This window comes from Trichomycterus rosablanca, chromosome 11 (assembly GCF_030014385.1).
Source record: "Trichomycterus rosablanca isolate fTriRos1 chromosome 11, fTriRos1.hap1, whole genome shotgun sequence".
Taxonomy (NCBI): Eukaryota; Metazoa; Chordata; class Actinopteri; order Siluriformes; family Trichomycteridae; genus Trichomycterus; species Trichomycterus rosablanca.
In genome coordinates, this window is record NC_085998.1 from 8,218,786 (window position 1) to 8,233,476 (window position 14,691).

The following is a 14,691-nucleotide window of genomic DNA, read 5'->3' on the forward strand; positions in this document are numbered from 1 at the left end:
ATGATTTTTTTTGCTGTGTTTTGGATTTTGGCCGCTGTGCCGTGATTTATCGCGCGCTTTTGTTTTGCAATGAAAACAAAAAGTATCAGTTTAAGCTTTTAACTGGTACCTTCTTGTTATGGAAATTACATTCATTTGCACAATGACTAGGAAAGTAAAGGCATGAAGTAAAACGGCAAAATACAGTCGCTAATCTGTTGTTTTTTTATCTGAACTTACATATTATTTGTTTATTTCTACACTACATTTCCAATATATGTTTTGTGTACATTACATTGACTCGTGACTTGACTCGGACTCTAGCCTAAAGACTTGTGACTTGACTTGGACTCTAGCCTAAAGACTCGTGACTTGACTCGGATTCGTATTTTGTGACTTGTAAACATCTCTGCTTTACAGTAATAAAATGTGCACCTCATCTGTATCATCTGGAAAGTAGACTTTGTGGAAGATCTGTGTTGTTTTGTGTTGGATGGCCTCCACTTCCACCAGGTGAGGGGGATATTTCCTCGAGCCGTTCCTGTTGTACACAGAATAAAACAATCACTTGATATTAAACATCTATAATAATAATAAAAAAACACATATGAGATTTAAGCTGATACAATGTTGTGCTGTTTAGCAATTTCTAATAGACTTGAGTATGTTATTTCTGACATTGTAGGACAAAAAAGCTCAACCAGCAGGACATGGGCTGGAAATGGACCGTGGGTCATGTAGTACCAGTACACAACAAAAAGAAAACATTCAAGCAGCAAATGGTCAGTCGCTGTAGTTCAGCAAGCGATATACACTATATGGCCCAAAGTATATAAACACTTCAAACTGCTGAATTTAATGGTTTTAGCCACACATATTAATAAAAGTTAAATAAAACAAAGACATTAAGGCAATTTTAAAAAGTGCCTGTTCCAGCATGACCGTGCCCCAGAGCATAAAAAGAGGACACAGGTTGCAGGTTTTAGTGTGGATCAACTCTAGTGGGCTGTACAGAACCCTGCCTTCAACCCCACTGAACATCTTGAGTAGAATTTAATGTCATTTGCAAGCCAGATTTTCTCATCCAACATCACTGCCTGACCTTATAAATGCTATTTGAACTGAATGGGCACACATTCCCACAGGCATGAAACTGTGGCAACTGTCTCCAAACTGGGAGGTCTTTGTGTAGAACCCCACACTGGCAGGCCATAAGAAGTGGCTGGCAACTAGGTGTATGTCAGAAGCAGCATGTGATGGTCTACAGCGCTCCTTGGCCAGAAAGGAGGTAGTGCTAGAAGCAGCAGAGTTACAACTGGGAGTTGGAAATGATTTAATTGGGGGAAAAGGGAGGGAAAATTCATGTGCAAAATTTAACCAGTCCTTATACACACTGCACCTATCTGTGAATCACATATAAAGGCAATTACATCATTTGAATTGATCCTTCACCACTATCACCATCCTCACCAACAAATCACAACCAACCATATTATTGCCGTCTAAATGACCACCCTGAGTTTTTCTTTACTGACTTGAACTTTACTGTTTTTGTCTTTACCTTAAAGCTTTCTGCAGTCTCTGCATGCAGTCTAAGGCCAGTGGATGGTGTTTTTTGGACTGCAGGAACCTCTGGACATGGGGCAGAAGGACATTACTGGGAGGGAAGAGACCAGTGCACAACCAGAGTAACTCCCAGCCCTTTTCTTCACTGTACCTGTACAACATACACACATGGGATACTGCTGATTCAAACATCGGATTTACTAAGAAGCTGCATTCTTTTATGGTGAAAAGAATATCTGCAGTTATTTTTTAACAACTGATGGTTAATTTCATTTGAGAACAGAGATCACACACACACACACACACACACACATACACACACACACACACACACAGCATGTGTGTTCCAGCTGTACTTAAATCTGACTCAGCAGAAATTCAGCAGGTTTAGCGCACACATGCTGTTACAGGTGTACACACAGGCTGTTAAGTACATCCACCCTGATCATGTTGATTCAGTGGTATGTTTAAATTTTTTTCATGTTTTACCACAGCTTTATCTTGGTCAGGATCACAGTGGGTCCAGTTTCCCCAGAACTGGGCACAATGCAGTAACACACCAAAGACAGGACAGACACTGCCATAGCCAATTATGTCTGTATTTAGACACCCGACCAGCCAATAGCAACGCTGGGGATTCGAACCCTAGGTCCCAGGAGTAGTGGGCTACCGTAATTTACCACTGCGCCACCCGAGTGCCTTCAAATAATTTAAATCCTTATCAGGGAAACTATAATTCTTCACTATAAAGTATATTAAACTCAGCACATGGAAATGTGTATAACAGTAGTAATTTTACAGAATGCTTCAATATTAGTTCCCTGTTGACCCTGTCTTATCAAGTAATGTTGAGAAGATCTTTAATAAACTGTTTAGTTTGATTACAGCTAGATATCAAATCCCAAGCAGTGCTATTGGTCGGTAGGACATCTACATACAGACATGATTGCCGGTGTGTTACTGCATCGTGATCAGTGATTCCATTTGTTAGTGATGACAGGAGGAAACGAGAGGACCAGAAAGGAAAGATCAATATAAAATATGACTTACTTCACATGGTTTTCAGTGAGTTGTTTGAGAATCTGACAGAAGATCTCATCCTTGAGAGGTTCTGCTTTCAGCGCTCCCTCAAAGATCTGATCTGTGAGTTCGTTTACAGAGCGAGTTCGTTTCGATGGATAATCACCCATATACTTCATAACAGGTGCAGAGAAATGAATGAAGGAAATTCACACTGTAGTTTTCATCCCTGAAGTGTGCATATGTTATACTGTAGATAGAACTGTAATAAATGGTATCTTTACTATATCAGTGAGGGTCCGGAACTTTCCCCACTGCAACTTCCCAACACTTTATTCAGTGGTTCCCAACCGGTCAAACAACATATTTTTAATGAAACGTTTTAAACATTTATTGATTTTATTAACTCAGACTTCCACATCTGGGGCAGTGGTAGCTTAGTAATTAAGGTATTAGACTAGTAATCAAAAGGTTGCAGGTTCAAACCTGCCAAGCACTACCAAGATGCCACTGTTGGGTCCCTAAGCAAGGCCCTTAACTCTCAATTTGCACTGTATTCAGTTACAACTGTAAGTTTCTATGGTGTCTGCTAAAAGCTTTGTGAAATGCTTCTTGATTAATGGGACCCACTTGCATGTTTTGTTCTCTGCAATCAAAAATGATGGGCCTTCAGGGTCTAATTATACTATTACAGGTTTTACATGACATATTTATTATATATTATATTATACTGACTGCTGTTGGCTACCAGTCATGTTGTAAGTTGATTTAAAAAGGTCATCGAATTTCTCAATTTTATTATTATTAATGTTATTATTAAATGGTAGCATTTGGAGTTAACATTTAAATTCTGAGCTAAGGTCTCTAGCTCTCCAGACATTATTACAATACTTTCTAACAAGATTTAAGGTCAGGAGATGCTTGAGTGGACTTCTGACCTAAAAGCTGATGGGAACAATGTTATTAGGGCAAAACCAAATTTAGATTTAAAATGAAGCTTGAAAAAAAGTAGAAATTAAAAGGCGCTTGTCAAACTACACACTGTACTAAACATAATCTCTAGAGCACTACCAATGCTAAAGACAGATTTTGTTTGGTTTTAAGATGCAGCCAGGAAATCACTCCTGTGTGCTGTGTAAACAATGACCACTTATCATAATTATGTATGTAAGTATTAAGTAGTTGTATGAAGTTGTTGAACCCAATAATCCAGTACTGTTGAATCCCAGCAGGACTGAACTGAATGTCTGCACATTAAATAATACAGAGCCGTAAGGATATCGATGAAGGCCATGCAGGCCTCCTGTGAGAGATCTTCATGAGCCAGAACTTTCTTCAGCAGTGGTTGTTTCAGGGGCTCACGTGTGCAGCACCACAGTTTATCCTTCCCACGGTTCTTCGTTATCATCACACGGCTCAGAGTGTGTTTAGGTGGAGGCCTGAAGAGAATCAGAAAATCAAAAAGCATTAAAAAACTGCAAACCTAATATCTGCAAGTAGATTTTGCTAAAGCTATAGTTGAACTTTATAGACAGTTTTAATAGACAAGTATATTATGGTAGTACAGGTCTCACTGTACAAAGCTAATCATCAGTGTCTGTAATGTGCTGTGTAACATGATATGCAACTTATAATTGTGTTTACGCAGGAAAAGATACAGCCCATGAACTCTATATTATTTTTCTGGATTTTCCCCTTTTATCTTCCAATCTAGTGATTTCTGATCTGATTAATAAGAGCCGGATCACCACACGCTTCCTCTGACACTGCGGCCACTTCTTATCATCTGCCAGTTTTAGGTTTACACACAGAAACGTATCATGCACAGAGAGCCACGCTAAGCTCCATGTGACTCCCCCCCCAACCTTGCCTCTCTTAGTCCAATTGTGAATGAAATAATGCATATCCGTATTTCTCTGTATTTTATTTTACCTTATCTGTTTAATAAGTAATCCAAATTCTATTTACTGCTTTTGAATGTTTATATGTTTAAATATAATTTATTCCATTTTTTAAACGTAGAATTGTTAAATCTGTTTTTATGTCCTAATTGTATTAATTTTGGGAAGCACGGTGGCTCAGTGGGTAGCACTGTCGCCTCACAGCAAGAAGGTCTTGGGTGGTCCGGATCCTTTCTGTGCGGAGTTTGCATGTTCTCCCCATGTCTGCGTGGGTTTTCTCCGGGAGCTCCAGTTTCCTCCCACAGTCCAAAAACATGCAGTCAGGTTAACTGGAGACACTGAATTGCTCTATAGGTGAATGGTTGTGTGTATGAGTGTGTGTATGTGTGTCTGTCCTGCGATGGACTGGCGCCCCGTCCAGGGTGTTACTGTGTGCCTTGCGCCCATTGAAAAGCTGGGATAAGGCTTAATCCCCCCCACCCCCCCAATTGGATAAGTGGTTAAGGAAGTGAGTGAGTGTATTAACTGTACTAATTGTATTAGTCCAGTTGTGAATGAAACAATGCAAATTTCCTTACAACACTATGAATAAGAAATGTAAATGTAAAGCAATGGTTTGAACGAGATTAAGATTTGGATGGCTATTTAGCAAAAGCTTTCCTAATGACACATTGAGACCTGACTCAGAGCTGATTATATTTATTCTTTGTACCTGAAGAAGTCGTAAGAGAACTCCTCCAGTGTGTACGGCTTCACTCGCTCAGTACTTTCGGGCAGAGTGACCTGAGATACCCGCAGAGACTCTTGACGCTGGTCTGGTGTCATAGTTACCAGAGCCTGAGTGATGCACACAGGAAAAAGGGAGGAAAAAAAGAGCAGCAGGGGAAGATGTTATTGTTAGCAGTATTACAGCAAAAAGAAGGCCATGTCACGTCTATTTATTTTTTTCTTGCATGTATATACAGTATTTATTTTGCTTCTAATAAATGTATTGCAGGTTTTTAAAAATGTGATTGAATCTATTATTTAACAGCACAATTAGCAAAATACTGTAGTAGTTTTGTGTTCATTAGGAATGAATAAAATATAAATTGTTATTATCGATTCTATCAGCAGTTCCATGTACATGAATCCCACTGACCACAATGTCTGGTTGAGGTCTGGTGACGGTGGGCAGAACGTAAACACAGTCAGCAGGAAAATCTCCTCTCTGTTTTGTTCTGTCATTGATTCCATGAGCCCAGCCAGAGGTCATGACCTGCTCGCCTGTGTCCTGGTCCAGCAGGATGAGATCACCTTTAGCAAAACTCAGGAACGTGGAGTCATCTCCGACTGATAAGGACAGACAATAGATGTACAAATACACCCAGATATATACAAGTAGTTGTGTTAATCAAGCTTTAAATTAGTTTACACGTCGTTTAAAATTGTGAGGTAGTAACATTAACATTCAGTGAATGTAAGTAAAATGAATTAATTCCAAAAGATTGCCATCTGTATAAAATGATGCTCGAATTGAAAGTTGGCTTATGTAAATTAATTATAGGGAGTATTCAGGTGGTGCAGCGTACTAGCATACTGTGGAGACCGGAGTTCAAGTCTAGGCTGTGCTACCAGCCTATTTGGGTTCTCAACAGACAGAACTTTCCTGAAACATATACACAGTGCAGCTGCTTTTGCAAAACAATATCTTTACCTGGATTTGGATTATCCTGAATTGCTACTACAAACTTGGACCGCTTTCTGAGACCCTCGAGGAATGTGACCACCAGATCTCGTATATCTTCTGCATTGTTGGATGTGAAGGTGTACTCGTCTCCCTTAATAGTGGCCAAAGTGAAGCTCTGACCCTGCAGCTTTCCACCCCTGATTAACCAGAGAGTTAAAAACATTTAATGCACAATCACAAGACTAATTTGTGGATTTAAACAAGAACAATAACTTTGTGTGCTCCAATATTGCCACACTCTCCATCCAGACCTCAGGACTAGTTATGATCTCGTAGACTCATGGTCACAAATGTATCTGGCATTGCTGGGATTTAAACTCACATCTCTTCTTTATAAGGTGTTCATACCTGCTGCTGGATACAGTGGTGATTTCTGGGAAGGAGAGTTCCAGAAGAACCTGCTCCTGTTCGTCCACAAAGTAAACTCCCGTCCAGTTCACAGCTACAATCACATCGTTTTTAGGTAAACTGGGTCCTGAAATACATGGATGAAACAGAAAAGATGTGAAAAGACATGGTAAACATCATGTATAGTTATACATGCAAGTCAAAAGCATCATCCTGTTAGTATTTGAAAAAAAGGCTATAAAACTAGCTTTTCGACCATCAAAATCATTGGCATTGTTATAAAGCTGACCCCCCATCTCAACAGCTTTCCACAAACCTTTAGAGTGGCTGTAGAAATTCGTTAAAAGAACATTTGTGAGGTTCAGCACAATAAACGTTACTAATTATTAAGCTAACCTGTTGTTATTATTAAGCTAACCAGTGAACTATGGCTATATGGACCTTGATTTGCGGCCAAGAGCCCAGTCATACTAAACAGAAGAGCTTTTATACACCTGTTAGCAATGGCTGTGACTGAATCAATTGAACTCAGTAAGGACAGGTGTCTAAATAATAATTTTATTTGTTGGTATTTCCAGGTTTTACTCAAATTTTACCTTCTCTCTGTATTTTATTTTTACCTTATCTATTTAATCAGTAATTATTTACTGTTTTTCAATGTTTTTAAGTTTAAATATAATAAATGTTGAATTTTTAAATCTGTTTTTATATCCTAATTGTATTATATTATTTGAATGGTTTATATTATGTATAATATTTTAATGCTTTAACGCTTTAAAGCTCGGGTGGGGCAGTGGAAAATTACACTAGCTCATTCCCGCTAGGATCAGGGTTTGAATCCCTAGTGGTGCTATTGACCGGTCAGGCGTGTACATGCAGGCATGATTGGCTGTGTCTGACAAGGGGGTGGCTGAGGCCCCAAGACAGATTGGCGTCCTGTCCAGGGTGTGTTACTGCCTTGCGCTCAGTGATTCGAGGAGGGCTGGACCCACCATGACACTGACCAGAAAAAAGGTGGTAAAAATCTAATAAAAGTGGATTTTTTTTCTTTAGAAAAATGTGTTCAATTAATTATTACTTAAAAATGAATGTCTTTTTTAATTGGAAGGTTCAGCCATCTGTTATGCTAGCCCACCATCACCGGGATCTCACCACTGAGATCTACTGAGATTCGGGTTTGAATTTTAGCTGTGCTATCACCACCCGGGCATCTACACAGACATAACTGGCTATGTCTAAGGATTGGGGGAAGGGGGGGTGGTTGTGCCCTATTCAGGGTATTCCTGCTTTGCACCCAACGATTCCCAGTGGAACCCTGACCAGGATTAATCATTTGGAGAAAATGAAATGAATAAAAAAATAGTTTTTTTCATATCAGTTTTTTTTTAATAGTTTTTTAATTATCAGGCTGATTTCTTATTAAAATATCACTACCTGAAAATTTAAAGGCTTCATAAAATCTGGAGAATAACAAAGGCCACTTGTAGCGAGCGAATTCCACCACTTCCTCTTTAACCTTCTGTGGCTCCATGAGTTTCTGTGTGTAAACACCCTGAAAAACAACAGAACACAACCAGGTTCAGATTCGACACCACTTACTTCGTCTCTCTCAATCCCGTCTGGTTAAATATTCTACCTTTAATGTGACTAAGCAAATAAAATCCTCTGGTGATTCACACCTTTTTATGAGCAGCCATGATCAGATGAGCCCATTTCTCTACAGTCTTGGCGGAGCTGATCTCCCTGTCCGGTATGTATGAAGGAATCAGGCTGATGAGACGCTCAACAAGGATCTCAGAACCGTAATCCACATAGTACTGCTGAGAGGCCAGTTCAGCAAGATCGTCCTTAAAATCAGCGGGAAAAAGATACAAACTAAATAAATAAATAAGTAAGTAAAAACTAAAATACAAATTATACAGAAAGCAAAGATAATAATGTATTAGGATTTTATTAGTGTTAATGATCAGGAACAGATACAAACCAAAACAGAAATTCAGCACCAACACATTGAGTCATGAGAACAAAAAGTTCAACAGAAAAATATAATACGTTATATGACAAAAAGTATGTGGACGGCCCTTCCGGTGTTTAAGCTGCACCCACTGCACCTTTGGATACAAAGGTGTTCCACTATGACTGTGTACCTGTGCACGCTTGGTCCATAGAGACATGATTTAATGGCTTTTGAGTTGACAAACTCCAGTACTCAGCACAGATCCTTGATTTCCACTTTAGTGCCTTAGAAATTAATTGAAACATCAATTCTCTGTCTATATGAGTGCCTGAAAATACCCATCCAAATCCCTACATGCACACTACAAAATCATTTGGAAAAGAAAGCTTTCAGTAAGTATAAATTCTGTTACTGCAGCCTAGCAGGTGGACTTAAAATTAATGTCCATCATTTTGGAATGTGATGTCTATTAAGCTCTTGGTCAGGCGTCCATATACTTTTGGCCATATTGTGAAGTTGAATGTGAATTTTTCATTTTGATTTTCATCAACCACTTTATCCTGGTCAGGGATACCCATCTCAGGGCTTTAGGCATGCCCTCTTCAGACACAGCCAATCATGTCTAAGATTCGAGCCCAAATTTCAGCAGCAGTAGGCTATCGTAAAAGACCGCTGCACCACCTGAGCGGCAGACTTAATTTTATTTACACAAAAAAATTCTGTTAAATAAGTTACAACACAGGTACACAAGCACAAGAAACATTCAAAACTTTTTTTTATTTAGCTTTTTTACATATTTGTGTTTTTGTTATTTTTTTTATTTTATTTAAAATTTTTATTTCCCTCAGGTTTTCTTTTTCATATTAAATTTAGTTTAATGACCCGAAACAATAAATTGTGACACATTCATGCACAAAAAGAAGAAATCAGGATGGGTTCACATACTTTTTCACAGCTCTGTACTTTTATCACTGTTGTATTTTGTGATTCATGCCTTACCCTGTCACAGCGGTACTCTCCAAACTTGACCCCGCGTACGATCTGCTGGTAGATGAGGTTGGTGGCCACTCCGTCCTCTGTGGGGTCATGCCATGGTGTAAAAATCTCCTTCCTGTAGAAGAGCCTCCAGGGGGCGTTACGCTCCTGAGCACCCTGCTCTTTAGCGTACTGCTCACACTGAGAGACGGCGTCCATCACATGATCGTTACCGCTGCCCAGAGATGAAACCTACACATGCCAGAACACATCCAAGAAATCCAAACTATAAAAATGTCCAGTTCTATAAAGACATGGACAAAATATGTGGACACCTCACCATGAACTTGTTGGACAACCAAAACTATAGGCATTAATATGGAGTTGCTCCTTTGCAGCTATAACAGTCCTGGCTACTCTAGGAAGGCATTCCAGAAGATGTCTATGTTGCAATGTGAACCTATTTATTTAAAAGATTTTGTAAGCTCAGGCGCTGATGTTCGACGCTATCAATGTTTTAGTTTATTCCAAAGGTACTCAAGGGGATTGAGTACTGTGAATTTCCTCCACACCAAACCACCCATCAAGTCATGCATAAGAGGGGTGTCCACATACTTTTGCACACTCACTTCCCAAACGTACCTTATCAAACAGAGCGATGTACAGAGAAAAGCCGAAGCGATCTAGGAGGCTGATCTTATCTGACAGAGCGTTACACAGCTCCTTGGCTGTGGTGGCTGAGTCAGTCAGGAGTGTCTTTGTGGTGCCATCCATGAACGTCACGGGCAGCATGATGGGTTTCTTAGACTTGGTGGCCTGATGGGTTCAAAATTATAAACACAATTTTATTACACTTTTAGCAGAACACACTAGGAACAGTTCAACATAAATAAACTTTGAATAAACTATATGAAAAAAGTTATTAATATGTGGACAGCTTGTTGGACATTCCATTCCAAAATTATGGGCATTTATTTGGAGTTGCAACCCCCTTCCCTGTCTTTTATTGCTTTTACTGACACCACTCATCTGGGAGGGCTTACAATAAGATTTTGAAGTGTGCCTTTGGGAATTTGTGATCATTCAGTCAAAAGAGCATTTGTGCTGTAATGAGGCCAGGCATTAGTAAGGTGTTTAGTCAGGTTCTAGTTTTAAGAGGTCAAGGCCACACCAATAGTCAAACTATGTCTTTATTAAGCTTGTTTTCAGCACATTCATGGCAAAATGTGAAAGCAGATAATATGTTTAATGTAAACAATTGTATACACCTGTTAGAAATAGGTGTTAGAAAACACTTAAACTCTAAATAGAAGGGGTGTCCACAAATCTCTGGCTATATTTTATTTATACATTTTTGAAATAAACGTTATCTTTTACCTGGAGCTCAAGCCAGGAGGGTGGCTGAGTTCGGGTTCCATTTACAAACGTTCTTCTGAGTCTCTCCTCACAGTACGGAGCGTAGCCTGGAGGTCCTCCACTGATGAAGTTCCTCAGATACTGCATGAAAAATCATACCATGTATCAGGGTTTCTTAACAACAGCCTTGAATGTCCACCACTCAGCAGAAGTTCAGGACGTTCCTGTTTTTAGCACCAGATCAAGCTGATGGAGAGCTTGAGAATCAACCAAAAGTTCAATCAGGTGTTCTATGAGCAGAAGAAAATGTGAAACTCTGCAGAGTAGTGATCCCAGAGTCCTAATTACTTGTGATGAGGTAAGAAGTTTCCAGAAATCTACCAGAAGAAGAAAATTAAAGTACTTTGACTGTTATTTTTCACCTTGACAAACTTTTCGGAGGGGGAGAAGCAGCCCACGCAGAGGGACAGGAGGATCCAGCCGCGAGCATGGCTGCTTTTCGATGGATTCTGGTTCAGCTGCTTACAGATCTGACAGTAGATCTCATCTCTGTACATCATAACAACCACAGTGTAAGTTCGAAAATGACCACAAAAAGAATTTAAAACACCGCATGGCCAAAAGTGGACACCTGACCATAAGCTTTCTCATTTAAAAACATTGGTCATTAATATGAAATTGCCACCACTTTGAAGCTATAACAGCCTCCACTCTATTGGAAAGGCTTTTTAAAGTATTTTGAAGTGTGTCTGTGCCCACTGCCAAAACTATATGGACACCTGACAATAAACTTTAATTCCAAAGCCATGGGCATTATTATTAAGCTCCTCCCCTTGCAACTATAACCGCTTCCACTTTTTAAAGGCTTTCTAAAGTGTTTGGAGTGTGTCAGTCAGTCAAAAAAGAGCATTTGTAAGGTAAGGTACTCATGTGGTTCAAGAAGGCCTGACTCACAGTCAACATTCCAACTGATCAAAAAGTTTAGTGTTTAGTAGAGTTAATATTTACACCAAACTCATCAAACCAGCACAGGGTCACAGTATAATGGACACAGGAAAGGTCCTTCTCTAAACCGTTGCCAAAAAAGCATCTAATTAATTTTTTATTGTTAATTGTATACACAGTATCTGTAAGCAATAGGTGTAGCTGAAACACCAGAGCTCAGTTAAATAGGAGAGGTGTCCACAAACTTTTGTCTACAATATAGAATCTATATATATCAGTGTATTGCACTGATAGTTAGAGGCTAGCAGGAAGATTTTTTGGGCATATGCAAAAGAGGGATGAGAGTTTTATAGGGGTACTGAGGAGAGGAAGGCCAAAGAGGAGGTTTATGGATGTGGTGTGTCTATGGTGAGTTTGGAATGTTCATTAATAAAAATCCTGAGGTGATAGTATTGTATAGTGTGAGCTATTTATGTTGCTGCAGGTGTGACCTGAGTGCAGGACGCAGGATGCCGTTGCCGATGATGAAGTGCAGTTTCTCCAGATTGGATGTGGGTCGGTCCTCCAGCATGCTGTTCCCATGTACCGAGTACTCACCATCATTCAGACGCTTTGTCACCTACAATAAATCATCATAACACTGTAAGAACCAGCATTCTATACTAGACCTGCTTGTTTTCTTCTGTCCACACTACATGTTATGTTGCTAAAAGTATGTGGACATCTGATCAGGACTTTGTTTAACATCACACACCAACACCATTGACATTTACACATGGAATTGCCCCACCCTTATACATATGCCTGAAATAGCCTTCGCTCTTCCGGGAGCGAATCTACTTAAAAAAGCATTTCTCAAGTCAGGCACTGATGTTGGACAAAAGCCTGGCTTGCAACTGACATTCCAATTCATCCCAAATGTGTTCAGTAGGGTTGGGTTCAATCGGGTTGAGGGCCAGGGGCACAGTCATGCTGGAGCAGAAAACTGTTACCAAAAAAGAAAAACGAAAGCACATCATTTTTTGTTTGATTTTCATGTTTTAACAACACTTTATCCTGGTCAGGGTCGCAGTGGGTCAGGTTTGCCTGAAATCACAGGCGCAGTGCAGTAACACACCCCGGACAGAAAGCCAAACCACAGCGGGGTCCCGGCCACCCCTCTTCCTTAGACATGTGTATGCCCAACCGGCCACCAGCATTGCGAGGGATTCAAACCTAGCATGTAATTTATTTTATATCATTCATTTTATAGACCTGTAAGTAAAGGATGTAACTGAAACACTCTAAACTCATTAATTAAAAGAGGTGTCCACATCATTTTGGCCTCACAGTGTATATTTACCACTAATACACTAATAAACACTGAAGTTTATTTCATAAGCATGTTAGAATTTGGGAGGGAATCCAAAGCCAAAAAGCAAAACTTGGTTCCAGGATGTGGTCATGATCTCTGACTTCAGCTGTCAGACAGAATATCAGCATTTTTTTTATAAAGCTTATAAAAACACAGAGCAGCGGATGGACTAATGGAACATTGCGTTCTACAGTTACAGTCATGTGAGCATGAGATGGGATGGTCATCCAAAGCACATTGTCACTTACCTCCTCCGTGATCTTTGATTTCTTCTTTAGGGTGAGTGAGATTAGCTTGTGACGTACACTGTTCTTTTTATGAGTATTAATGTGGGAGTTCTGCAAGGAGTGGAACACAAAAAGAGGGAAACTTAATAAATCATGGAGCAGCCGCAGCTTATATTTTCAGTAAAAGTTAAATGTTTACAAAAACTTGATGTGACGTGTTTATATACATTCATTCATACATTCATAAATTACATTATTAATTTGATGGTATATAACCTTTCTAAACATTTACTGTCCTAATTTTTTATTAGTGATTATGATTAACTACAGCTGGTAACTTCTCTGTGCCCATATAAGTAAGGCTAGTTCGATAGCACTCTTAAAAAGTACATGGAACAGTGGTCTTTTGCCAAGATTAGTAAAGAAACCCAAACTGTGTAACTGAGTAAATTAGTGTCACATGTGCAATTTAATCCCGAATCTTCTCACGTTACCCGTCACCTCACCTCTCCCTCGCCCTGCAGAGCCTGCAGCTCCCTCTTGTATGTCTTCTTGCCCAGTGTCTCATAGATCTTAGTCATAACTGGGATTTTTTCACTGCCGTCGCTAATAGCCGTGTGATATTTAGGTTCTGGGAGATCACCCATGAACCTCAGCACTGTGATCCACACCGCCAGAGCAGCCTGCAGGACACAAACACCGCAAAACTCACTAGCTATACTGAACAGTATATTAACTTATAAGATAAATGAGTGCAGCAACATTAGCATCAGCAACATCACAGTTCAGCCTTTTATTTGTAGGAGGATAAAGGTTTGTGTTGTGTAAAACCAGTGAAGAAGTACAAAGGCAACATACCAGCTGATCTCCTTCATCATCATGAAACAGTAAGGGCTGTTTAAGTGGCCGACGCATGTATGTATGAGTGCTGGTGCCCTGGAAGTACGTGGCTGCAAACTTAGCAAACTTGTATTCAGAGAGGTCCTCTTCATCTTCCTCAGGGAGAGGAAGAGCTTCGTCCAGATCCTCCACCTCCAGCCCCCTCTCCCTCTGAGTCCGCTCTAGATCCTACACAGACAGGCGATTAATATAGGTGCACAGACAGACAGACAGACAGACAGACAGAAGTACAAACAGATTATACAGATTACCTTACAAAATATTTCAAAAGTATACCATTGGGCTCTCATGTGGTGTTTGCCCACCACCACTGAGACCTGGGTTCGAGTGAAGGTGCCACCTTCTGCTCTACATACACAAAGGTCGTGTGTAAGGGAGGGAATTTTGAAAGCGGCAGAGGAATACTTGAGATATAACATGTTCCTCTGTGCATG

General features: G+C 39.9%; 1 protein-coding gene across 1 annotated transcript in view; it reads right to left on the reverse strand.

Annotated features, from left to right (window-relative positions):
- Positions 1-14,691, reverse strand: part of myo7aa (myosin VIIAa) — a 37,815-nt gene that overhangs the window by 7,620 nt on the left and 15,504 nt on the right. The window contains exons 22-39 of the mRNA XM_063005106.1: positions 14,216-14,425; positions 13,864-14,040; positions 13,379-13,468; positions 12,268-12,395; positions 11,254-11,380; positions 10,853-10,972; positions 10,118-10,291; positions 9,500-9,727; positions 8,223-8,390; positions 7,978-8,095; positions 6,544-6,670; positions 6,163-6,332; positions 5,608-5,798; positions 5,179-5,303; positions 3,847-4,004; positions 2,596-2,749; positions 1,541-1,696; positions 415-520 (exon numbers count right to left, since the gene is read on the reverse strand). Coding sequence (XP_062861176.1) covers positions 415-520; positions 1,541-1,696; positions 2,596-2,749; positions 3,847-4,004; positions 5,179-5,303; positions 5,608-5,798; positions 6,163-6,332; positions 6,544-6,670; positions 7,978-8,095; positions 8,223-8,390; positions 9,500-9,727; positions 10,118-10,291; positions 10,853-10,972; positions 11,254-11,380; positions 12,268-12,395; positions 13,379-13,468; positions 13,864-14,040; positions 14,216-14,425 — 2,727 coding nt within the window. The remainder of the gene's footprint in view (positions 1-414; positions 521-1,540; positions 1,697-2,595; positions 2,750-3,846; positions 4,005-5,178; positions 5,304-5,607; positions 5,799-6,162; positions 6,333-6,543; positions 6,671-7,977; positions 8,096-8,222; positions 8,391-9,499; positions 9,728-10,117; positions 10,292-10,852; positions 10,973-11,253; positions 11,381-12,267; positions 12,396-13,378; positions 13,469-13,863; positions 14,041-14,215; positions 14,426-14,691) is intronic.